The 23,586-nt window shown below is 49.3% G+C and overlaps 1 protein-coding gene across 1 annotated transcript in view; it reads left to right on the forward strand.

The window, feature by feature from the left end:
* Nucleotides 1–23,586, forward strand: part of LOC138579954 (vomeronasal type-2 receptor 26-like) — a 400,387-nt gene that overhangs the window by 192,545 nt on the left and 184,256 nt on the right. The window contains exon 5 of the mRNA XM_069650179.1: nt 20,776–21,600. Within this exon, the coding sequence (XP_069506280.1) occupies nt 20,776–21,600 (825 nt within the window). The remainder of the gene's footprint in view (nt 1–20,775; nt 21,601–23,586) is intronic.

Consider the following 23,586-nt stretch of genomic DNA (forward strand, 5'->3'; position numbering starts at 1 on the left):
GGCTTCTGTCATGGTTTTGCAATTTCTAAGTGGGTGGATGCAATACTCGGGTGGGTGTTTGCCATTTGGAGGCTGACCATAAGGGCCAGGGATCTACATTGTGGTGACATGTTGGCTGGGAGACGTGAGTGGCGGCCTGGTGGAGGCTGCCCCTGCACTGCTGGGGGGTGGCAGTGGTGGTAGACATGGGTGGGGGCCTGGTGGAGGCTGCCCCTGCACTGCTGGGGGATGGGGGTGATGGGAGACATGAGTGGGGGCCTGGTGGAGGCTGCCCCTGCACTGCTGGGGGTGGGGGTGATGGGAGACATGAGTGGGGGCCTGGTGGAGGCTGCCCCTGCACTGCTGGGGGGTGGGGGTAATAGGGGACATGAGTGGGGGCCTGGTGGAGGCTGCCCCTGCACTGCTGGGGGGTGGGGGTGATGGGAGACATGGGTGGGGGCCTGGTAGAGGCTGCCCCTGCACTGCTGGGGGGTGGGGGTGATGGGAGACATGGGTGGGGGCCTGGTGGAGGCTGCCCCTGGTGGTTGGGGGGTGGGGGTGCAGGGAGACATGAGTTGGACATGAATGAGGGCCTGGTGGAGGCTGCCCCTGCACTGCTGGGGGTGGGGGTGATAGGGGACATGAGTGGGGGCCTGGTGGAGGCTGCCCCTGGTGGCTGGGGGGTGGAGGTGCAGGGAGACATGAGTTGGACATGAGTGGGGGCCTGGTGGAGGCTGCCCCTGCACTGCTGGGGGGTGGCGGTGGTGGTAGACATGGGTGGGGGCCTGGTAGAGGCTGCCCCTGCACTGCTGGGGGGTGGGGGTGATGGGAGACATGGGTGGGGGCCTGGTGGAGGCTGCCCCTGGTGGCTGGGGGGTGGGGGTGCAGGGAGACATGAGTTGGACATGAGTGGGGGCCTGGTGGAGGCTGCCCCTGCACTGCTGAGGGGTGGGGGTGATAGGGGACATGAGTGGGGGCCTGGCGGAGGCTGCCCCTGGTGGCTGGGGGGTGGAGGTGCAGGGAGACATGGGTTGGACATGAGTGGGGGCCTGGTGGAGGCTGCCCCTGCACTGCTGGGGGGTGGCGGTGGTGGTAGACATGGGTGGGGGCCTGGTGGAGGCTGCCCCTGCACTGCCGGGGGGTGGGGGTGATGAGAGACATGGGTGGGGCCCTGGTGGAGGCTGCCCCTGGTGGCTGGGGGGTGGGGGTGCAGGGAGACATGAGTTGGACATGAGTGGGGGCCTGGTGGAGGCTGCCCCTGCACTGCTGGGGGGTGGGGGTAATAGGGGACATGAGTGGGGGCCTGGTGGAGGCTGCCCCGCGCTGCTGGGGGGTGGGGGTATTAGGGGACATGAGTGGGGGCCTGGTGGAGGCTGCCCCTGGTGGCTGGGGGTGATGGGAGACATGAGTGGGGGCCTGGTGGAGGCTGCCCCTGCACTGCTGGGGGGTGGGGGTAATAGGGGACATGAGTGGGGGCCTGGTGGAGGCTGCCCGTGCACTGCTGGGGGTGGGGGTGATGGGAGACATGGGTGGGGGCCTGGTGGAGGCTGCCCCTGCACTGCTGGGGGGTGGGGGTGATGGGAGACATGGGTGGGGGCCTGGTGGAGGCTGCCCCTGGTGGCTGGGGGGTGGGCGTGCAGGGAGAGATGAGTTGGACATGAGTGGGGGCCTGGTGGAGGCTGCCCCTGCACTGCTGGGGGGTGGGGGTAATAGGGGACATGAGTGGGGGCCTGGTGGAGGCTGCCCCTGCACTGCTGGGGGGTGGGGGTAATAGGGGACATGAGTGGGGGCCTGGTGGAGGCTGCCCCTGGTGGCTGGGGGGTAGGGGTGATGGGAGACATGAGTGGGGGCCTGGTGGAGGCTGCCCCTGCACTGCTGGGGGGTGGGGGTGATGGGAGACATGGGTGGGGGCCTGGTGGAGGCTGCCCCTGGTGGCTGGGGGGTGGGGGTGCAGGGAGACATGAGTTGGAAACAACTGAAGACCTTTCTCTTCATATAATTAGACAACCTCCACACCGCTTCTAGTTGCCATCGTTCTGCTTCCTCCCTCTCTATGCTCTCTATGTGTTGTCCCGTTCTTCTTCGTCCTTGTGTCCTTGTCGCGCCCTGATGCTTGCGAGCTTCGGCGCGTTACAAATAAATAAATAAATAAATAAATAAATAAAATAAAGTTGGACATGAGTGGGGGCCTGGTGGAGGCTGCCCCTGCACTGCTGGGGGGTGGGGGTGATAGGGGACATGAGTGGGGGCCTGGTGGAGGCTGCCCCTGGTGGCTGGGGGGTGGGGGTAATAGGGGACATGAGTGGGGGCCTGGTGGAGGCTGCCCCTGGTGGCTGGGGGGTGGGGGTGATGGGAGACCTGAGTGGGGGCCTGGTGGAGGCTGCCCCTGCACTGCTGGGGGGTGGGGGTGATGGGAGACATGAGTGGGGGCCTGGTGGAGGCTGCCCCTGGTGGCTGGTGGCTGGGGGTGATGGGAGACATGAGTGGGGGCCTGGTGGAGGCTGCCCCTGCACTACTGGGGGGTGGGGGTGATGGGAGACATGAGTGGGGGCCTGGTGGAGGCTGCCCCTGCACTGCTGGGGGGTGGGGGTGATGGGAGACATGGGTGGGGTAGGTATAATAGTGGGTACTCCCAAATTTTTTGTTGTCGGGGGGTCAGGTCTGTCAACAGGGAGAGTAAAGGGGAATAAAGACGTAAAAGGCAGACTGACTACCCCTCTCTCAAGGTCTGGCAACACAACAGGAACAGGTGCTGAAAAGCTGGCATATAAATCTCCAGCTATTGTCTTTTAAGAGAGACAGTTGGTATACAGAAGCCGTAACTTAACTATTAAAGACATGGGTGGGGGCCTGGTGGAGGCTGCCCCTGGTGGCTGGGGTTGCAGGGGGGCATGCGTTGGTGGGCAGTAGTGCAAGGTGACATGTGGGTTGGCTGGGGGGCATGGCCATGGTGGATGGGGTGCCTGCAGGACATGTGCAGGGTAGGCCCCTGTGGTGTGGGCCACCTGCAGGGGCCGTGGAGGATGTAGAGGGAACACCTGGGAGGACCCACATGTGCAAATTCACGTGTGGTGCTCCCCGCGCACCCCTGTAATACACGTACCCTGATGGAATCGCGTGTGATACTTCCCGTGCATCCCTGGAATACACGTACCCTGCTGTTTTTGCATGTGATACTTCCCGCGCACCCCTGGAATACACGTACCCTGATGGGATCGCGTGTGATACTTTCCGCGCCCCCCTGAAATACACGTACCCTGCTGTTTTTGCGTGTGATACTTCCCGCGCACCCCTGAAATACACGTACCCTGCTGTTTTTGCGTGTGATGCTTCCCGCGCACCCCTTGAAAACACGTACCGTGATGGAATCACGTGTGATACTTCCCACGCACCCCTGAGATACACGTACCCTGCTGCTTTTGCGTGTGATACTTCCCGTGCACCCCTGGAATACACGTACCCTGCTGTTTTTGCGTGTGATACTTCCCGCGCACCCCTGGAATACACATACCCTGATGGAATCGCGTGTGATACTTCCCGCGCACCCCTGAGATACACGTACCCTGCTGCTTTTGCGTGTGATACTTCCCGCGCACCCCTGGAATACACGTACCCTGCTGCTTTTGCGTGTGTTACTTCCCACGCACCCCTGATGCACACGTACACAGGACAATCGCGTGTGGAACTTCCCGCGAACCACTGAAATACACGTTCCCCGCTTGGCGTTTGCTGTTTGCCAGCCCTGTGAACTGGTCCAGGGTTGGCGCAGCCCTTTGCGATTATTTGGGGATTTTGAAGGCTTTTCCTTGCGCGAGGGCGTTCTTGGGGGCGTAACTGGCGCTGCTGCAGGGTCGCTGCGCCACGCTGCGCCACGGCTGGTTTTGGATGCGAAAATCCATGAATACGCTGCGCGTGGAAATCGATTTTAGCGTACGCGGCTGGCGCAGACATTCGCACGGGCACACTGTGCGCCAGCCGCGTGCGCCACTTTTGTGCGAATTTCTATGAATTACCCTGCAAGTGGGCAGATACAGAAAACTTTGGCATGACTTTCCCTGAAATGCGCATGTACCCACAATATTGTAATTTGTGTCTGTGTGCACTGTGTTGGTGTGTGCAGTTTGTGTCAACAGTTACGTTATTGTGACTTGTACCGTGCACTGCTGCCATTTCATGGACTCTGAGCAATCAGGCATATCCAAAAAGGAAGGGAGTTGGAGTGGTTAGTTAGTAGGGTTGAGAGGGAAAATCGCAAAAGAGCTTTGATGTGCTGTCGGTAGCTTCAGTTCGGAAAAACCGGTCATGATTTTAGCTGATTGGCATTTGTGTGATGTTTTGCGGGTTGTTTTATGCGGGTGTTTCATGTGTGTGATGGATGTTGTGGAGAGTTGCTAGAGTGCCTGTACTTTGTGTGTTTTGTGGCAAAGGTCTAGGTTGGGTGGTGGGTATGCAGGGTCTTAGAGAGATTTTAGCAGGGTTAGTTGGGGTTGTCTGGGTTGCGTTTGCATTGGTTGACCCTTCGGCTTTGTTTTATTTCTTTTTGGTTTAGCGTTGAATATTTCTTTTTGTGGTCCAGTTTCATATTGTGTTTTCTTGCGTTGTGGTGGTGGGGTTTCTCTCTCTGGTGTTTTCTTCAGCTTGGTGCATTAAAGAGCTGTGTTTTTAAAAGTTTCCTGAATTTTAGGTGATCTTCTGTTTTTCGTATTTCCTTTGGGAGCAAGTTTCAATGCTATGCAGGAGAACGCTGATCCCCCACATTTTATGTTGCCTATTGTTTCGGTTTGGGGTGAATGTCGTTGCTGGATCTTAGTGTTTGTTTGTAGATGGTGACTTTTTCCTGTATGAATTCCACTCCTTCGCCATGGTTCACTCTCTCTGTGTTTAGCAGAGAGTTTGGAATAAGATTTGTTTTTTGACTGGTAACCAATGTAGTGTTCTTAGTACTGGGGTGGTATGTTCACTTTTAGAGAGTCTACGGAGTAGTCTTGCTTCTGCATTCTGTATTCATTGTAGCTTGCTGATGAGGTACTCAGGCATTCTGAGGTAGAAGTTGTTGGCATAGTTTATTCTTGACAGTGTGTGTGTTGGGAGAGTGTGCATATGGGGGCAGTGTTTGTGCGTGTGTGGGAGAGTGTGTTCATGCATGTGTGCTGTATGTGGACAGTGTGTGCAAGAAGTGTGTTTGGGGACAGTGGTACGGGGACCGTGTGGATGGGGCAGTGTTTGTGTATGGGGTGTAGTGTGCATGAAAGCAGTTTCTTTGAAGGGGTGTGTCTCTGTGGGGAGGAGTTTGTGGTGATGGGAAGTGTGTGTGGGTCAGTAATGTGTATGGCAGGAGAGCAGATTTTGACTGAGGGGGCAGTCTGTGTGTTTTGGGGCATAGTGTGTGTGTGGGCGTAGTGCACTGTGTCAGTGTTCGTGTGTGTGGGTAGTGAATTTGAGTGGGGACGTGTGTATTTGGGGGTAAGTGTGTGGGGCCAGTGGGTTTGAGTAGGCAGTTTATATGTGGGGACAGTAGACATGTGAGAGGCAGTATGCATGTAGGGACAGTGTGTGTGGTGGGCTAGTGGGCACCTGGTGCTGAGTATGTGGGTTTGTAGAGGAAGTGTGTGTGTGTGTGTGTGTGTGTGTGTGTGTGTGTGTGTGGGGCAAGTGTTAGTTTGAACCTGCAGTATGTGTGGTTTTTCTGGGAATTGTGTGTGTGGGGGCAGTGTTAGTGTGCCTGGGAAATGTGTGCATGTGTAATGATCACCAATGTGTGTGTGGGTAAGTCTGCATGGGGGCAGTGTCTGTGGGGGCATTGTGGAGTCTATGTGTGTGAGGGGATCTCTGTGTGAGGGAATCTCTGTGTGGGGGCAGATGTGTGTGTTCATAGGAAGTGTTTGGGGGCAGTGTGCGGAAAGTGTGTGTAGGCAGTGTGCGAAGGAGTGTGTAAGGGGGTGAGTGTACATGTGTGGGGACAGTGTTTGTGTGTGTTTGCGTATAGTGAATGTGGGTGGGTTAGTGTGCATGGGGGTAATGTGCATGGGGTTGGGTGGGCATGTGTGGTGGGGCAATGTGGTGGGGCAGTTTGCAGGGTTAGTATGTTTGGGGCACTGAGTGTATATTGCAAGGACAGTGTTTATGTTAGTGGGAAGTGAGTACTCCTAAGTAAGTCCAGGGTGGGTGTGTGGGCAGCGAATGTGTGGAAGTTTGTGTGGGCAATGTGTGTGGGGGCCCTGTATGTGTGTATAACAGTGTGTGGGAGATCAATGTGGGGCAGTGCATGAGTGGGGGAAGTGTCTGTGGGTGTGTGGCAGTGCGTTTGGGGGATGACAGTGTGTGTGGGGGAAGTGGTAGTGTGTTGGTGATGTACAGTGTATGGGGCAGATAGTGTGTGTGTGTGTGTGCAGGCAGTGTGTGTTTGCTGCGGGAAGTGGGTGTCTGGTGGCAGTGGTCTTGTAGGAAGTATGTGTGTTGCACAAGTGTGTGAGTAACAGTGTATGAGGCAGTTTTTGTGCGGGTTGTGTGTGCAGGGAGTAGTGCAGGGAGAAGTGTCTGAGGTTAGTATGTGGGAGCAATAGGTGTGGGGGCATTATGTGTATGTGTGTTTGTGTGGGGGAGATGCAGTATGTGGGTGGGGCAGTATACAGTGTGTGCAGGCAATTTATCTGGCAGCCGCATGTTTACAGTGTGTGTGCGTGTGGCGGTGTGAGTGGGTCCAGTGTGTGTGAGGGTATTGATTGGGGGAGTTTGGAGCTTACGTTTGTGGGTGCAGTGCATGTGTGGGATGTGTGTGGAGAAGGCAGTAAGTGGGTGTGAAGGAACAGTGTATGGATGCAATGTTGTGGAAAGGCACAGTGCTTGGGAGGTTGTGTGTGTGAGTGGACAGTTTGTTTGGGGAAGTGTTAGTGTGTATGAGCAGTGGTTGCGTGAATTGACAGTGTGGTGTGTGGAAAGCATTAGCATACAGTGTGTGTGTGTGGGGGGCAATCAGTGTGTGTGAGGGTCAGTGTGTGTGTGTGTGTTTGTGGTGGGGCAGTGCATGTAGGGCTGTGCATGATTTGGGGAGTGGCAGTGTGTGTGCAGGCCAGGTAGTGAGTGTGGGCATGGTTTGTGGTGGTATTGTGTGCTAGTGTGTGTGGGAGGCACTGTGATGTATGTGTGTGTAAGCAGTTTGTGTATGTGTGGGGGCAGTCAGTGTAGGTGAGGTTCAGTGTGTAAAGGGGCAGTGTGGGTGGGGCAGTGGATGAGTGGAGGGGCAGTGTGTTTTGTGTGGGTGTGAGCATTAAAGCAGTGTCTGTGCATGGATGTGATAGAAAATGAGCCAGCACAAGGCACCCTATACCTCTGTAATATACGCAGTCCCCAGACAGGCTAAAAAAATGAAAGCTCTATCAGTTCAGAAAAAAGGCCCAAACTACTAAGCTCTACAAAATAAAGTAAGTAGGCAAAAACTAAATGAAAACAAAGGAGGAACAAACAGGACTTCACCTGTCATTGCATCTTCCAGGTAAGGGTGGTGATGTGCAGGGACCTCACACAGGTGTGTCAGTGATTTACCCCTGTGAGGTCATATTTAATTTGTCTATTTCCTCTAGTGTCAATCAGCTGCACATAACAGGATTGCTGATAAGCCTGTAAGACATGAAGCTCATTTGCAACATGGCAAAAGAGTCTGCAATCGCTGTGGTTTGGCCGGAGAGGGGCAGGGTTGGGGAAGGAAGTCAAATAGTCCTTAGCATGAGCATTGCCATTGAGCACAAATAGCCCAACAACAGCTGCATACTGTGTGTCTTGATATGCCATCTCCCCTACCTCTGCTATTTCCATGTTAATAGTTTCAGCGTTTTAGGTGGCTAGTGCCACCTAATAGCCAAAACCTAAATATCACGTGTTTCCCTCTGAATCCATTTTTGATTTTCTCTACCTAAGGAGAAAAAAAACAGTTCATCTTTGAGCCTGTCACTGCGATTCTATGTCAAGACCTGGAGGCTCGGATTATGCTTGACTCTTAACTCTCAACTTTACTTCCCTAGCAGCATCATTAAACAATAACAATAGTAGAGTATTTTGTAGTCCTTAGTGTTATTGGTCCTTCCAAACATGTGACCTTTATTATCCAATTGTCTATGTCCATCCCTATAAATCCTGTCCACCATCTTAACAATTCCTCGTTTTTTGCTGCTCCGGCAGCCAGTTAAGTGTATTACCGTTTATTCTATGTTTTGAAGTGATTATATATTTTGTATTTGTTGTATAGGTATAACGCGAGCGCAGCACAAGGTAGCTGTGGCGGAGCTTATCCGCAGGATCAGGCAAGATAGATTTTTTTTGTGGAATAGTAGAAACGGTATGCGACGGGGCGTAAAGGTTCCGGCAACGCAACACTATTATTTCCTGGAAGGGGGCACTGCGGCATGAAGTGATCAGAGCACGACAGGACTAATTATAGTTCTGGCGCTCGTCGATCATTCTTCCATGACCGTTGGAAGAGAAAACACCCCAAGGAGAAAGGGCCAACAATCTTGCTAACGCTTAATTAATAGACTGTGAAACACGTTCTTGAGAAACACTCGACGGAGTGTATTCATCGCCACCTGGTGGTCGAACAGATTTGTGTTTTCCCATGCCAGGACAAGATGCTGGACGTGTTCAGTAAACTATCAAAAATTATGGAAATGGCAGGTGAGGCGAAAGAGAAAAAAGAATCCATAGAACCTACTGGGCAACGCTAATAGCGCGATTATGGCAGCAATGAGGAGGTCGATCTTAGTGAAGATAGATCCAAAACTCAGCGAGCTGGCCACATTAGAAGCTGCTGCAACAGCCAAAGGGAAACTTTCTGGTTATGTTTTCATAAAGGAGTTGACCAAATTTGCTAATTCCGATGCGGCAATCGATAAAGCTCAGGCATCCCTGAAGAGGTTGTTCGGCAAACATGTTTTTGGCCAGGCTGGAAGAGGCAGGGGCCGTTCTGCCTGCTGCTACTCATTCAATAGGTGCTCTAATGACAGATAGCAATGGAAACAAGATGAGCGAAAGCCCATCCCGTTCTTTCGTTCAAGAGGAAGGGGGAGGGGTTGGAGACATGCAGAGAACCAACACCAAGCTAACACAGGTGAGAATAAATGTGCAGGCGCAAGCATTGAACATACAGGCTACCGCAATAGATGGGAGAGTGGCATAATACGTAGAGAAATGTCAGTTGATTTCATCAGATGCTTGAGCTATAGACACAGTTTGAGGTTTCCATATAGATTGGAAAACCATACCAATATAAGAGAGATGGTCAAACACGCTAGTACAGAGTGTAGCAGTTGAAGCTCTATTAGTTACAGAAATAAGAGAGCAGTTTCTGAAGGTATCCATAGTTCAAGCGTCAGATACGACGGGAAGCTCCAAAAGCAACATGTTGTTGATAAAAACTAAGGCTGATTATACATTTAAGGGAATTAAACAGTTTTGTGATGCACCGACACTTCAGGAAGGTAAGCATGCACCTCCTGAGAGACATCTGACAGTGAGGGGACTGGCTAGTTAGAGTAGACCTCAAGGATGCATATCTGACTATACCCATTGTGGCAGAACAACACACATTTCTGAGATGCCGATGGAAACATCAGCTATGGGAATTTACATGCCTACTGTAATGCTCACCTGGCTCCCACGGAGGCGCTGGTCTAGTCTGGGTTGCTGTGGCCTCTTCAAGCGTGATGCGCAGAACTCGGACCACCGATTGAACAGGACCCCCAAATCTTGCTTGTCTGGCCCGTAGGAATATCCTTGTGCAGATGAGAAAGGGGATTAACTGTCTGCAGAATAGTGTGCTTGCTCCCCCCTTTCCCCCTTCGTTCTTCTCTGGCTTCCTCCAAAACCCCCGGTTTAAGCTCACCTTATGGTTTGGAAGGATGAACTCTCCATCCTGCTTCTGGTGCAGGGGCGCGCGTTCGTCCAGTTACTTCACTGGTTTTAAGATTGGCGCTGGCAAAATCCACTTGACTTTTCTGAGCGATACTCCGTAAGTATGAAGATTTAAAAGTTCAAGTGTGAGCCTCTTTTTATGTTGTCTTCCTAACCTGTGATCTGTCCTTTATTTCAGGTGCAGAACGAAGGCGATGCTTTGAGGGGTTAAATTGACGATGGTAAAATCAGGTGAGTTAGTGATGAGGGCGTCCCCTCTAAATGTCTTTATAATTCCCCAGTAATGTCTTTTGTCCTTTCCCCATAGGGGCCGGGGTGCGGTACCTGCCAACGAAGCGGCGCCGACCCGAAATGTGGAATGGTTCACCAAGAAAAGCCGGTAAGTATTATGGCTGAAAATTCGGCTTTCCTCCTGTGTTCCCTCTGCTCACCTTTTGTCTCTTCTTCTCTCCACTAGGTGCAGAGATGTGGCGACCAGTGCTGACAGCCGCGATGGAGCCGGGAGATGTCTCGAGGACAGGTGAGTGAAGCGCGGCGCTGCAGCAAGCAACGCAATGCTTTTAAATGGAAGTATTTCTTCAAGAATGCTGGCGTGAAGATTCCGGATGCAGGTAAGAAGTTTGAATAAGTTCTTGGTTTTCACCTTTCTCTTCTCTTCTTTCCTTACAGGTGTTCCAGGTTCGAGACAGGCGTGGCTGGAGTCCAGGTGCAGGAGCAGACACGGTGAGCGTTCAGCTGCTGGGATGCAGAACAACGCGAAGCACTTGTGGCTGTCCGGGAGTGGCTTAAATAGCCTTGGAAGAAGTCCTAGGTAAGTATTCTTCCACAGCCCCACCCAAGTAACAAAATAGTCCCTTCAGTAAAATAGTCCCTCCTAAGCCTCATTTGGCTTGGGTCTTCAAGCAGCCTGGTCTGCATCAGGTGAGTATGCAGCATGGTCTGCATCAGGTAAGTGCACCAAACACTTTTCTAATGAGCCTGGCGCCTATGGCGCCAGGACTGATGTCCAACATGAGCCTGGCACCAAAGGCGCCAGGACAGAGTCCAAAGAGCCCCTATAAGGGGCCGCTGGGCTTTTACCCGGGGGCATGATGCCTGCTCCCGGGGGTGCTGGGCCTGGCCTGATGCTCCGGGGGTAGGCATCATGACAGCACTCCCCCCCAAGGCCCCTCCCAAGGTCGTTCCCTCTGGAGGTTTTGGTTTGTTTGGGAAATTCCGATGGAACCTTTTTACTAGCCGAGGTGCATGTACGTGGTCGCTGGGTTCCCAAGACCTTTCCCTAAGGCCCGTACCCCTTCCAATCAATTGGATAGAAAAGTTTTGATTTTGAGATCTTAGAATCCAAAATGTTCTTCACCTCGAATTCAGGCCCCCCCATCTATCTGGATTGGTTCTGGTGGCTTTATTAATCTGGTTCCTGGTTGCACTGGTTTCAAAAGTGACACATGAAAAATGGGGTGAATCCGCATGTTGGCTGGTAGATCTAGCTTGACTGCCACTGGGTTAATTATAGCTTTGATCGAGTAAGGGCCTAAATACCTTGGATTAAAAGTCCGAGGTCCCTTGAGCGATAAGTGTTTGGTAGCCAACCATACTTGATCCCCTATTTGGTATGGAGGCGCCTCTCTTCGATGCAGATCCGCATTCTTTTTGTATTTCCATTTCACATGTTGTAAGTGTGCAGTTGCATCCTTGAAGGCTTGAGTAATCGTAGAATGCAAATGGTCCACTGCGGGCATTTCAAGGCTCAAGGGTGAGTCCAAGTCTGAAGTACGAGGGGGATGTCCATATAGGGTATAAAAGGGGCTCTGACCAGTTCCAGAGTATATCGAGTTATTGTATGCATATTCAGCCACCCATAAAATATCCTTCCAATTACCCTCCGATTGGTGCAACATACATCGTAGATATTGTTCAAGGGTCTGGTTCGTTCTCTCCGTCTGACCATCGGTCTGTGGGTGGTGGCTGGTTGAGAGTCTTACGTCGATTTGTGCCAGTTGACAACACTTTTTCCAAAAATGAGAAATAAACTGGCTTCCCCGATCGGAGACTAGTATGGACGGGAATCCATGCAAACGGATGATATTTTCGAGGAATTCCTTGGCAAGAACAAAAGCTGAAGGTAATCCTTTCAACGGAATAAAATGGGCCATCTTGGAAAATAAATCCACCACAACCAGAATAGTATTGTATCCATTACAAGAGGGCAGGTCCGTGATAAAATCTAGTGACAAGGTGTGCCAAGGTGCTGGTGGAATGTCTAAGGGTTGAAGAAGACCGGCGGGTTTTGTTTTTTTACCTTTGTTTTGGGCGCAAACTCCACAGGACATCACGAAAGATTTAATATCCTTTCGCCAGGAAGGCCACCAGAATTGTCGTTTAATTTTTTCCTCTGTTTTGGCAATGCCAGGATGTCCTTCCATCAGAGTATCATGATGACGGGAAATAACCAGTTCTTGCAATTCCTTTTCTGGCAAAAATAGGCGTCCTTGGAAGTAAGGTAAACCATCGTTGACTGAAAAGTAAGACCCCCTTTTGATCCAATCCTGCAAGGCTGAAGAGTCCAGGAATTGTTTTACCCGTGCTTGAATGTCTTCAAGGGTTTGTAAAGTGGTTATCCCCAAAATTCTTTGTTCGGGAATTATCGGCACAGGTTCTGAGTTTGTGTCCATTTCTCCCATTCCAATTCGAGATAGCGCGTCCGCTTTGCCATTCTTACAGTCGGGACGGTAAGTGATTACAAAATCGAACTCAGCAAAGAACAAAGCCCATCGGAGCTGTCGTGAAGACTGAGCCTTGGCAGTTTTTAAATATTGTAAATTTCGGTGATCAGTGATCACAGTGATGGTATGCCTGGCGCCAAGAAGATAATGCCGCCAAGCCTTAAAGGCGGACTTAATGGCTAATAATTCCTTATCGGTGATTGCATAATTTATCTCCGGCGGCGAGAACTTTCTGGACCAAAATGCTACGGGGTGCAGTTGGCTGGTTTCGGGGTCTCTCTGAGACAGGACAGCTCCCATGGCTAAGCTGGACGCGTCGGTTTCGACTATATATTGGAGATCGGGACGCGGGTGTTTCAAAATAGGTGCGGACGTAAATTTAGCTTTCAATTCCTGAAAGGCCTGTTCAGCTTCCTCGGTCCATTCAAAACGTTTATTTTTCCGCAAGAGTGCAGTGATGGGTTGCACCACACGTGAAAATTCGGGGATAAACCTGCGATAAAAATTGGCAAAACCAAGCATGCTTTGGACACCTTTCACCGAACTAGGTGATGGCCATTTGAGGATGGCATCCACTTTCCGTGAGTCCATTCGGACCCCTTTAGGTGTCAGGATGAATCCAAGAAACTCAACCTCGGTGGTATGGAAAACGCATTTTTCCAGCTTTGCAAACAGTTTGTGCTGGCGCAATTTCTCTAGGACGGCCCTGACATGTTTTCTGTGATCTGATTCCGAAGAGGAGTACACCAGAATGTCATCAATATACACGACAACATGAGTTCCCAAAGGACATCGTTCATGAAGAATTGGAAGGCAGCAGGCGCGCTGCACAACCCGAAAGGCATCACCTGGTATTCGAATAGTCCATATTTTGTACGGAAGGCCGTTTTCCATTCGTCGCCTTCTTTTACTCGTACCAGATGATAAGCCCCCGGAGATCTAACTTGGTCTATACGCAAGCGTCCTTCACCTGGTCAAGGAGTTCAGGGATCAAAGGCAGAGGGTAACGATTTTTAACAGTTATCTGGTTCAATGCGCGGTAATCGATACAAGTTCTAAGGTCGCCTTCTTTTTTTGGCACGAAGAACAAAGCCGAGGATGCCGGAGACTTTGACGGGCGAATGAAACCATTGGCTAGGTATTGATCTAAATATTGTCTCAAATGCAGATTCTCCGGTTCAGTAAAGGCATAAATCCTGCTACAAGGGGGTTGTGCACCGGGCACCAGATCGATTTGGCAATCGTACGATCTGTGAGGAGGTAACGTGTTGGCCTGTTCCTTTTGGAAGACCTCCTGAAAGTCTTGGTATTCCGGAGGTAGTTGCATGGAGACAGAGGTTACTGATGCTAGACTGATCTTCAGATTTTCTGGGTAGCAGGTTTGTGCACAATCCGGGAAGGTTATTCTCTTCGCTCGCCAATTAATTCGAGGATTATGTGTCTCTAACCAAGGGATTCCGAGAATAACCTGAAACTGTGGAGCCTTGATTACATCAAACACAACTGCCTCCCGATGGCCGTCCGGACCTACAAGTGTCACCTCAGCTGTGGAATGTGTTACCGGTCCAGAGGCAATTTCGGTTCCATCAACTGTGGTGATGACATCTTTGCTGGTTTTAGGACGCAGAGGGAGGTTAATCCTGGAGACCAATTCACGATCCACATAGTTTCCTATAGCCCCACTATCGATGTATGCCTTTATTGCATGCAACCGCTTAGGCTGTTCCGGATCTACGAGGACCATTGGCACAATGAAATGCGAGGTCTGAGAGTTAGTTTTCAAGCTCGGCAAGCGGACCCCTACGCTTGTCGGGCGTGGTCGTTTCCCGATACAGAGTTTTCATGGATTTTATCAGCGGCTCCTACCACCTTCTTGGCCGGCTTTGCCGGGCAATCTCGTAGAAAGTGTCCAGAGGACCCACAATAAAGACATAATTGCATCTGCCGTCTTCTTTCACGTTCCTTTTGAGTTAGAGGTCCTTTAACCCCTCCGATTTGCATTGGCTCAGAGGCTTCAGCCCCCTTGAGGTTAGCGTGGGTCTTGACCAATACCCGGGTCTCAAACTTGGACCGATCTGCTTTTCTGTTTTGCAGTCTGTGATCCAATTGAACCACTAAGTCTATATATTCTGAGAATTCTTGGGGCGGATTTACAACTTGGGCCAGGACATCTTTAAGTTCTCCGCGTAGACCTCGATAAAATAACGTGATTCTTTTATCCTCTGGCCACCCAGTTTCCACAATTAGTCTATTAAAGGTTGCAATGTAGGATAGGAGGTCTTGATTGCCCTGTCGCAGAGATAGAAGTTCGTCATCCAGAGCCTACCCCCGGGAGTGACGAGCAAATAACCTTTCCATGCTTGCTTGAAATCCTTGAAAATCACGAAGAATCGGGTCATCTTGAGTTACCAGTGGAACTGACCAATTGGCAGCACTGCCGCTGAGATATGACAATACAAAGGCTACCTTGGTCTGGTCATTAGGGAAGGCCCCAGGTCTGCATGGGAAATGCAAACGACACTGATTCATGAATACGGCGAATCGTTTGGGGTCCCCAGCAAATCGTTCGGGTGGGGCCAGCGGCATGTTTCCAGGTAGATTAATCTGCACCGGGTTACTGGAAAGCACAGGAGCGGGGGGAACCGGGTAAAGGAGTTTGTCCAGCTTGACCTTGCAAAAGCTGTCTGGCCAGGTCATCAGTTCTTTCCTTTGATATTATTAATTCCCTCCTGAGGGCATTAGTCTCTTGACGAGCGGCATGTACTTCGGCCCGTAATTCCCCCAGTAATAGGGCCAACTGATCAGTCTCAGAACTTTCCATAGCGCCTGGGTGGGAATTTGTAGGAAGGCTTTGCGTTCTGTAACGCTCACCTGACTCCCACGGAGGCGCTCGCCTGGTTTGCGCTGCTGTGACCTCTTCTAAGGTGATGCGCAGGGTTCGGAAGACGGACTGGACCGGGCCCCCAAATCTGGCTTGTCTGGCTCGCAGAAGTATCCTTCTGTAGGCGAAAATAGGGGATTAACTGTCTGCGGGGTAAAGCAATCGGCCTCCCACTTTCCCCTCTCACCCTCCTCGAAACCCTTCTGTGATTCCTCGTAGCGTCTCACCTTAGGGTCTGGAAGGACGAGCTCTCCATCCTGCTTCTGATGCAGGGGCGCGTTGGTATCCAGTTACTTCACTGGATTTTCGGATTGGTGAGAACCAAACTTGCTTGGCTTCCAGGTAAGTTTTTTTGATAACCAGGTCATCAGCTCTTTCCTTTGTTACAATCACTTCCCTCCTGAGAGCATTAGTCTCTTGACGAGCGGCGTGTACTTCAGCCCGTAATTCCCCCAGTAGTTTTGCCAACTGGTCAGTCTCAGAAGTTCCCATAGCGCCTGGGTGGGAATTTGTAGGAAGGCTTCGCGTTCTGTAACGCTCACCTGGCTCCCACTGAGGCGCTGGTCTAGTCTGGGTTGCTGTGGCCTCTTCAAGCGTGATGCGCAGAACTCGGACCACCGATTGAACAGGACCCCCAAATCTTGCTTGTCTGGCCCCTAGGAATATCCTTGTGCAGATGAGAAAGGGGATTAACTGTCTGCAGAATAGTGTGCTTGCTCCCCCCTTACCCCCTTCGTTCTTCTCTGACTTCCTCCAAAACCCCTGGTTTAAGCTCACCTTATGGTTTGGAAGGATGAACTCTCCATCCTGCTTCTGGTGCAGGGGCGCGCGTTCGTCCAGTTACTTCACTGGTTTTCAGAATGGCGCTGGCAAAATCCACTTGACTTTTTTGAGCGATACGCCGTAAGTATGAAGATTCAAAAGTTCAAGTGTGAGCCTCTTTTTATGTTGTCTTCCTAACCTGTGATCTGTCCTTTATTTCAGGTGCAGAACGAAGGCGATGCGTTGAGGGGTTCAATTGCCGATGGTAAAATCAGGTGAGTTAGTGATGAGGGCGTCCCCTCTAAATGTCTTTATAATTCCCCAGTAATGTCTTTTGTCCTTTCCCCATAGGGGCCGGGGTGCGGTACCTGCCAACGAAGCGGCGCCGACCCGAAATGTGGAATGGTTCACCAAGAAAAGCCGGTAAGTATTATGGCTGAAAATTCGGCTTTCCTCCTGTGTTCCCTCTGCTCACTTTTTGTCTCTTCTTCTCTCCCCTATGTGCAGAGATGTGGCGACCGGTGCTGACAGCCGCGATGGAGCAGGGAGATGTCTCGAGGACAGGTGAGTGAAGCGCGGCGCTGCAGCAAGCAACGCGATGCTTTTAAATGGAAGTCTTTCTTCAAGAAGGCTGGCGTGAAGATTCCGGATGCAGGTAAGAAGTTTGAATAAGTTCTTGGTTTTCACCTTTCTCTTCTCTTCTTTCCTTACAGGTGTTCCAGGTTCGAGGCGGGCGTGGCTGGAGTCCAGGTGCAGGAGCAGACACGGGGAGCGTTCAGCTGCTGGGATGCAAAACAACGCGAAGCACGTGTGGCTGTCCGGGCGTGGCTTAAATAGCCTTGGAAGAAGTCCTAGGTAAGTATTCTTCCACAGCCCCACCCGAGTAACAAAATAGTCTCTTCAGTAAAATAGTCCCTCCTAAGCCTCATTTGGCTTGGGTCTTCAAGCAGCATGGTCTGCATCAGGTGAGTATGCAGCATGGTCTGCATCAGGTAAGTGCACCAAACACTTTTCTAATGAGCCTGGTGCCTATGGCGCCAGGACTGATGTCCAACATGAGCCTGGCACCAAAGCCGCCAGGACAGAGTCCAAAGAGCCCCTATAAGGGGCCGCTGGGCTTTTACCCGGGGGCATGATGCCTGCTCCCGGGGGTGATGGGCCTGGCCTGGTGCTCCGGGGGTAGGCATCATGACACCTACACTTCGGGCTAGCATCAGCCCTGTGGTGTTTCACAAAAGTGATGAAACAATGCTAACCTTCCAGAGAGACCAATGGATCAGGATGATCATTTATGTGGATGACATATGTTTAATGTGCCAGGACAGACTACTGGTCAAGGGCACCACAATAGATCTCCTACTGCAACTGGGGTTCCAGGTGAATTGGGAGAAATGTATCCTACAACCAGAGCAGAACATGGAGTTTCTGGGTTTCAGGATAGAGACAGTAAAAGGGACATTGAGTCTCCCCCTGAACAAGGTAAACAACATCAAAAAAGAGATAAGGAACACACTAGCGAAGGAGACGAGGCCTTTAAGAGAGATAGCGAGACTAGTGGGACATCTGGCATCTTCAATTCAAGACCGCTACATTACAGAGCCATCCACAAATTAAAGATACAACATCTCAGGAAGGCGTTTCTTATGAACAAAGAATACTCCTCAGAAAAGATGCAAGTGAGGAGCTGGAGTGGTGGCTACAGCACATAGATGCATGGAATGGAATGCAATATTTGGCTCATCCCCAGGCCTGGTGATAGAGTCTGATGCCAGCAGGTGGGGTTGGGGAGCTTGATGTGGAGATCTGTTAACAGTTGCACATGGTCAGATGAGGAACTGAGCCTTCACATAAACTGCCTGGAGACCCTAGAAGGTTCATTTGCAGTGAAATGCTGGACGCAGGAGAGAGGACATTGCTGTGTTTTCCTTAAGATGGACAATGCATCCGCAGTTCGTTATATAAATAGACTGGGAGGCACGAGGTCCAAAATGCTAGCATTGTTAGCAAAAGAGTTTTGGCACTTTTGCCTGCAGAGGGAGATGTCAGTGACGGCGGAATATCTTTCAGGTCGCCAGAACGAAGTAGCCGACTGGAATTCCAGATTCCTTGTAGATGCCACTGATTGGAAGCTGGACGACAGGGTATTCCAGAATTTAATGGGAAGATGGGGTCCATGCCAGACAGACGTATTTGCTTCGAGACTGAACAGACAAATTGCTCAGTTCGTCAGTTGGAGACCAGACCCAGCGGCAGAAGCGATAGATGCGTTCCTGCAACATTGGGGTCTGAGCACAGAATATGCGTTCCCTACTTTCACAATGATAGCGAGTACGCTGGCACAGGTGAGGAGACAACAAGTGTCCATGGTTCTGATTACTCCAGACAGGAGGGGACAAGCATGGTTCCCAGATCTGTTAGGGATGTCCCACTACAATCCAAGAGCTCTACCACGGTTGGAGCTCATAGTGAGGGACCCTCAGGGGAGGCCACCCAATGGTGAAGACAGGCAATCTCAGTTACATTGCGTAGGAAATTTCAGGAGATTCTGGTCTAGGCCAGGACTATCGGACAAGGCTAGAGGAATCCTGGGCACCAGGGACCAGGAATGCATACAGGTCTGCTTGGTCAACCTGGCATAATTGGTGCATGGAAAGGAACATACATCTCCCTGGAACAGATGTGGTACACATAGCCAATTTTCTGGAACAATTAGCAGCTCAGGGCAAGGCGTATAGTCCTATTAACACAGCCCGCACAGCAATATCAGCGGGACACCCAATGATAGAAGGGCTGTCAGTTGGAGAACATCCATTAATCTGTAGACTACTGAAGGGTATTAGAGTAATCAGAACCCCGAGCGAGAAATATGACCAGGTGTGGGACGTAGATAAGGTCCTAAGAATGTTCACATCATGGTCAAACAACAGTGATTTAACAAGAAAGGCGTTATCCGCTAAGGTGGCTATGCTTTTATGTGGCTATGCTTTTATGTTTACTGTCCTGTAAAAGATTATTGGATGTGAGAATGTTAGAGGTCAATAGGAAAGCCTTGTCCCCATGGGGAATAACATTTCACATCATGAGAAGAATGAAAATGAATTTGAGATCTGTATCATATCAAGTATTCCCTGATCACCCTAAGATATGTCCAGTGAGATGCATTTCAGCATATGAGACCATGACAAGACATCTTCGACTCACAGAAGTAACGCAATTACTCATTGCCTTAAGGAAACTGTTTGGGGCAGTAGCGTCCGCTACATCAGCAGGATGGATAAGATGGGCTATGTTCCAAGCCTGCATCAATACTGATTGTTATGGGGCTGATTCAGTGAGAGGTTTGATGGCCTCAAATGCCTTTTATGCAGGAGCCAGACTGGAGGATACTATGAAAGCAGCAGGCTGGTTGAACGAATCGACCTTCAAAACTTTTTATTTCAGGCCAGTAGAAAAAGTGCCAACGTTGGTGATATAAGCTTTGAACAAGCATAATCCGGGCCTCCGGGTCTTGACATAGAATTCAGATTTTCAAAACATACATTACAGAAAGTCATAATTCTAGTAAAGACATGGAGGCAAAGGATCATCCCACCTGAGTAATCGAATGTATGAATATATAATGTGATGATTTATTGTAATGTCATGATGCAAAGAGTTTATGCATATGGGCTTATCTGTATGATGATTTACCACCCACTATATGGTTTATGTTGCAGGTTCCATGACAGATAAAAATCTGATGAGCTCATGATTACCATGGAGAAGGACAATTCAATCAGCATTTACCAGTTGGGGCGCTAAGGATTAAAAGGACCAGAGAAAGAAAGAGGAGTTGTTAAGATGGTGGACAGGATTCATAGGGATGGACATAGACAATTGGATAATGAAGGTCACATGTTTGGAAGGACCAATGACACTAACGACTACAAAAGACTCAAAACCTATGGAGATTGCAGTTTATTCGCATTTGTTGTGATTATTGTTATTGTTTAATGATGCTGCTCGAGAAGTAAAGTTGAGACTCAACCTTAATCCTTCGCCTATGTGTCTTTAATAGAATTATAACTTTCTGTAATGTATGTGTTGAAAATCTGAATTCTACCCTTCTTCTAATTAAAGTGAGTGATACTTTAATTCTACTTGGAGTTCAACTCATAACTTTCTCTAATTCTAACAATATCTACCATTGGCCTACTGTAATCTCTTTGCTACACCAGCCTTAACACAGCTCGTATGAACTCCTATTAAACTGACCATGAATTTAAGAAGCATGTGCCTCGTAAAGGCCGAGTTTAAACTTAGCGCAAAGTTTTCTTACACAAATCTCGAATAAAAAGTGAAAATTGGAGACGGTCCAACTCAGCAGAATTCAAATGGGTCAAGGTTTGCACATTCTATTTCAAAGAAGGAACACTGTGCAAGGCCTTTTCCAATGTTGGCCCAACTCAAAATTTACCAAAACATAATAATAGTGTAAAATGTGTTTGAAAATGAATTCTAAAAGCTATATGTGTTCCTCCCCAACAGATCAGCTTTGGTGCGGCACTGCCCTCCCTGAGTGATAAAGTACAATTTCCATCTTTTCTCCGGACGATTGCCAATGCTCGGGCCCGTGGTTTCGTCGAGCTATTACTTCACTTTGGTTGGACGTGGGTAGGAGTTTTTGTTGCAGATAATGACTATGGACTTGAAAATGGCCAGAAACTACAGGAAGAGGCTCTTAAGAGTGGCATTTGCATTGAATTTTTTGAAATGCTACCGATACAGATGACAAAGAAGTCGCTATCTCATGCTATTAAAGTCATACGGGAGTCTACGTCAAGGGCCATTGTCTGCATCACCTTTTCACCTCAGATGATTTACCTTTTGAAAGAAATCACTGCTCAGAATATTACTGGCAAAGTTTGGATTGCAAACACAAGTTGGCTCCCGTCTCCAGTTTTTTCCTTGAAAGACTTGTGGCAAACACTGAATAACACATTGGGAATTGCAGTGTACAGTGGCGAGATTCCGATGTTCAAAGAGTTCCTCTATAACATCCACCCTGCCAGATTTGCCAATGATATCTTCATGAAACAGGTCTGGGAGCACGCCTTCAGCTGCCAATGGGTAGATGATCTCAACAATACTGGGAAGGCAGCAGAAGGAAAGAGACTTTGCACCCAAACAGAAAAACTGGAAACTCTTGACATGTCAGAATATGACGTGAATCACTTTAGATTTCCTTATGCAGCATATAACGCCATTTATGCCTTAGCCCAAGCTCTGCATAATTTGAAGTCTTGTAGATCAAACGATGGGCCTTTTGTCAATAAGACCTGCGCAGATTTTCCAGATTTTCACCCTTGGCAAGTGAGAATATCCCGATTTTATTTTCAGCGTGAAGGTTTTGTTTATTCTTTTTATTTTTTAATGTGCATTGTTTAATGTTATTTATCCAGATACTTTTAAAAAAATGACATTCAATTACAAATAATGACTCCACATATACTACAGCAAAACAAAAGAGGTGATGGCTGGAAGGTTTAGAATTAATCTTAAGCTCTGGCATTGCGCTGGGCAACCCTCTAGACCATCGTTCTTCGCCTACCGAGCCACTAAAAAAGGGGAAGACCATATGCAAATCCAGCTTGGCCCCACCCACACATGGTCTTTCTCCTTTTGTAATGGCTTGGCAGGCGAAGAACGATGGTCTGGGGGGAGGAGGGGTTGCCCAGAGCAATGCCAGAGGTTAGGATTTATTCCAAACCTCCCAGCCATGACCTCTTTTATTTGATTTAGCACCCCGAGTGGGACCAGTATGCCCAGACGTGGGTCCCGTGCCTGCTGGGCATAGAGACCCAAGCTACTCCTCACTGATGAGGCCCAACAAGGCCAAAACATGTTTGGGGATGCTTGTGTTTGGGCAGGACTCACCCTTTTGAGGTGGGACCAAGCCTGATTTGCATATGGTCTTTCTCCTTTTGTAATGGCTCGGCAGGCAAAGAACGATGGTTTGGAGGGTTGCCCAGAGCAATGCCAGAGGGTAAGGTTCATTCAAAACCTTCCAGACATCACCTCTTTTATTTTGCTCCACATTTACTAACACCATTTGGACAGTATTGAAGGGGCCTAGCATATAGGAAAAAACTAAAATAAAATATTGACTTACAATTCACACATGAAACAATTAAAATATAACATGGGGGACTAATGAATGGGGACCGCTCTCACCACTTTACTGCAATTATTTCAGTCTCATTGGCATTCTTTGTGCTATTAGTGGCGTGAGTTATGATCCTATTAACATACTGTACTTGCCAATGGCATTTCAATTGTCCCCCTTTTGTATCTATGCTTCAACAGCCTTTTCTTCGATACATGTTGCCACCATTTTAGTTTGGAAACATGACAGAGACGTTGGCGATACAGCTGCTATAGGCAATGTCTATGGTTTCACCACTAAGTGTCGCCTTCTCATTCATCAGGGGTCGCCATGGTAATGCATCTTCTGTCCACAATGTGTGTGGGCATCTTTGGATAAACGTAAGGTCATATGCGCTCAGGCATCCATCACTGACAGAAGTCTGATGGACGAGATGTTAGAACACATGCCTGGGAAGCAAGCAGCTGCAGGAGTTGTGGGTTGGATCCTCCCCGCCAATGAGCTCAATTTTAATAATTCTGTTTGCAAAATAAGTAGTTGTTTTTTTTAAGTGTCTGAATTATTTTTCAGCAGATCATAAACAAATATTTCTTTTTGCATTCTGGTATTTACAAGGGGCAAATCAGGAGTATTATTTGTTGCTGAAACATCCCCCTAACAAAATGGGGCATTTTGGAATGTACTTTACGTGACTTTAAGGTGTAAGTTTCAAGATGAGGGGAAAGTTGTCTCTAATAGCGCGAGTGCAGTAAATTCATTGGATTTCTTCCTTTACTGAACAACCTGAACTCCAGAGCAAGCCGAGATGAGTGTCTTCTGTCACTTTCCCTAAAGTAGGATTCTGCAACCTTTGGATCTCCAGATGTTTTGGACTACAATTCCCATGATATGTGGCTATTATCTATGCTGGTTAAGGATGCTGGGAGTTGTAGTCCAAAGCATTTGGAGAGCTAAAGGTTGCAGACCCCTGCCTACAGTAACTATCATGGGCGCATGCCCTTGCATTGTACACCAAGGAGCCTTGAATGGCTGCCCAGAGAGGTGTTAAATCAGGCTTTTCAATGTCAACCTAGAAACACCCATAGCATATGGTCACCGCAACAAAGAAAATAATGTGCATGCTTTTATTTCTAGTTCAGACATTTTATGAGTATGAAGACTAAACAATAGGTTCATAAAAAGAGGACTCTAGT

The sequence above is a fragment of the Ambystoma mexicanum genome, chromosome 3p (genome assembly GCF_040938575.1).
Source record: "Ambystoma mexicanum isolate Mex_15411 chromosome 3p, UKY_AmexF1_1, whole genome shotgun sequence".
Taxonomy (NCBI): Eukaryota; Metazoa; Chordata; class Amphibia; order Caudata; family Ambystomatidae; genus Ambystoma; species Ambystoma mexicanum.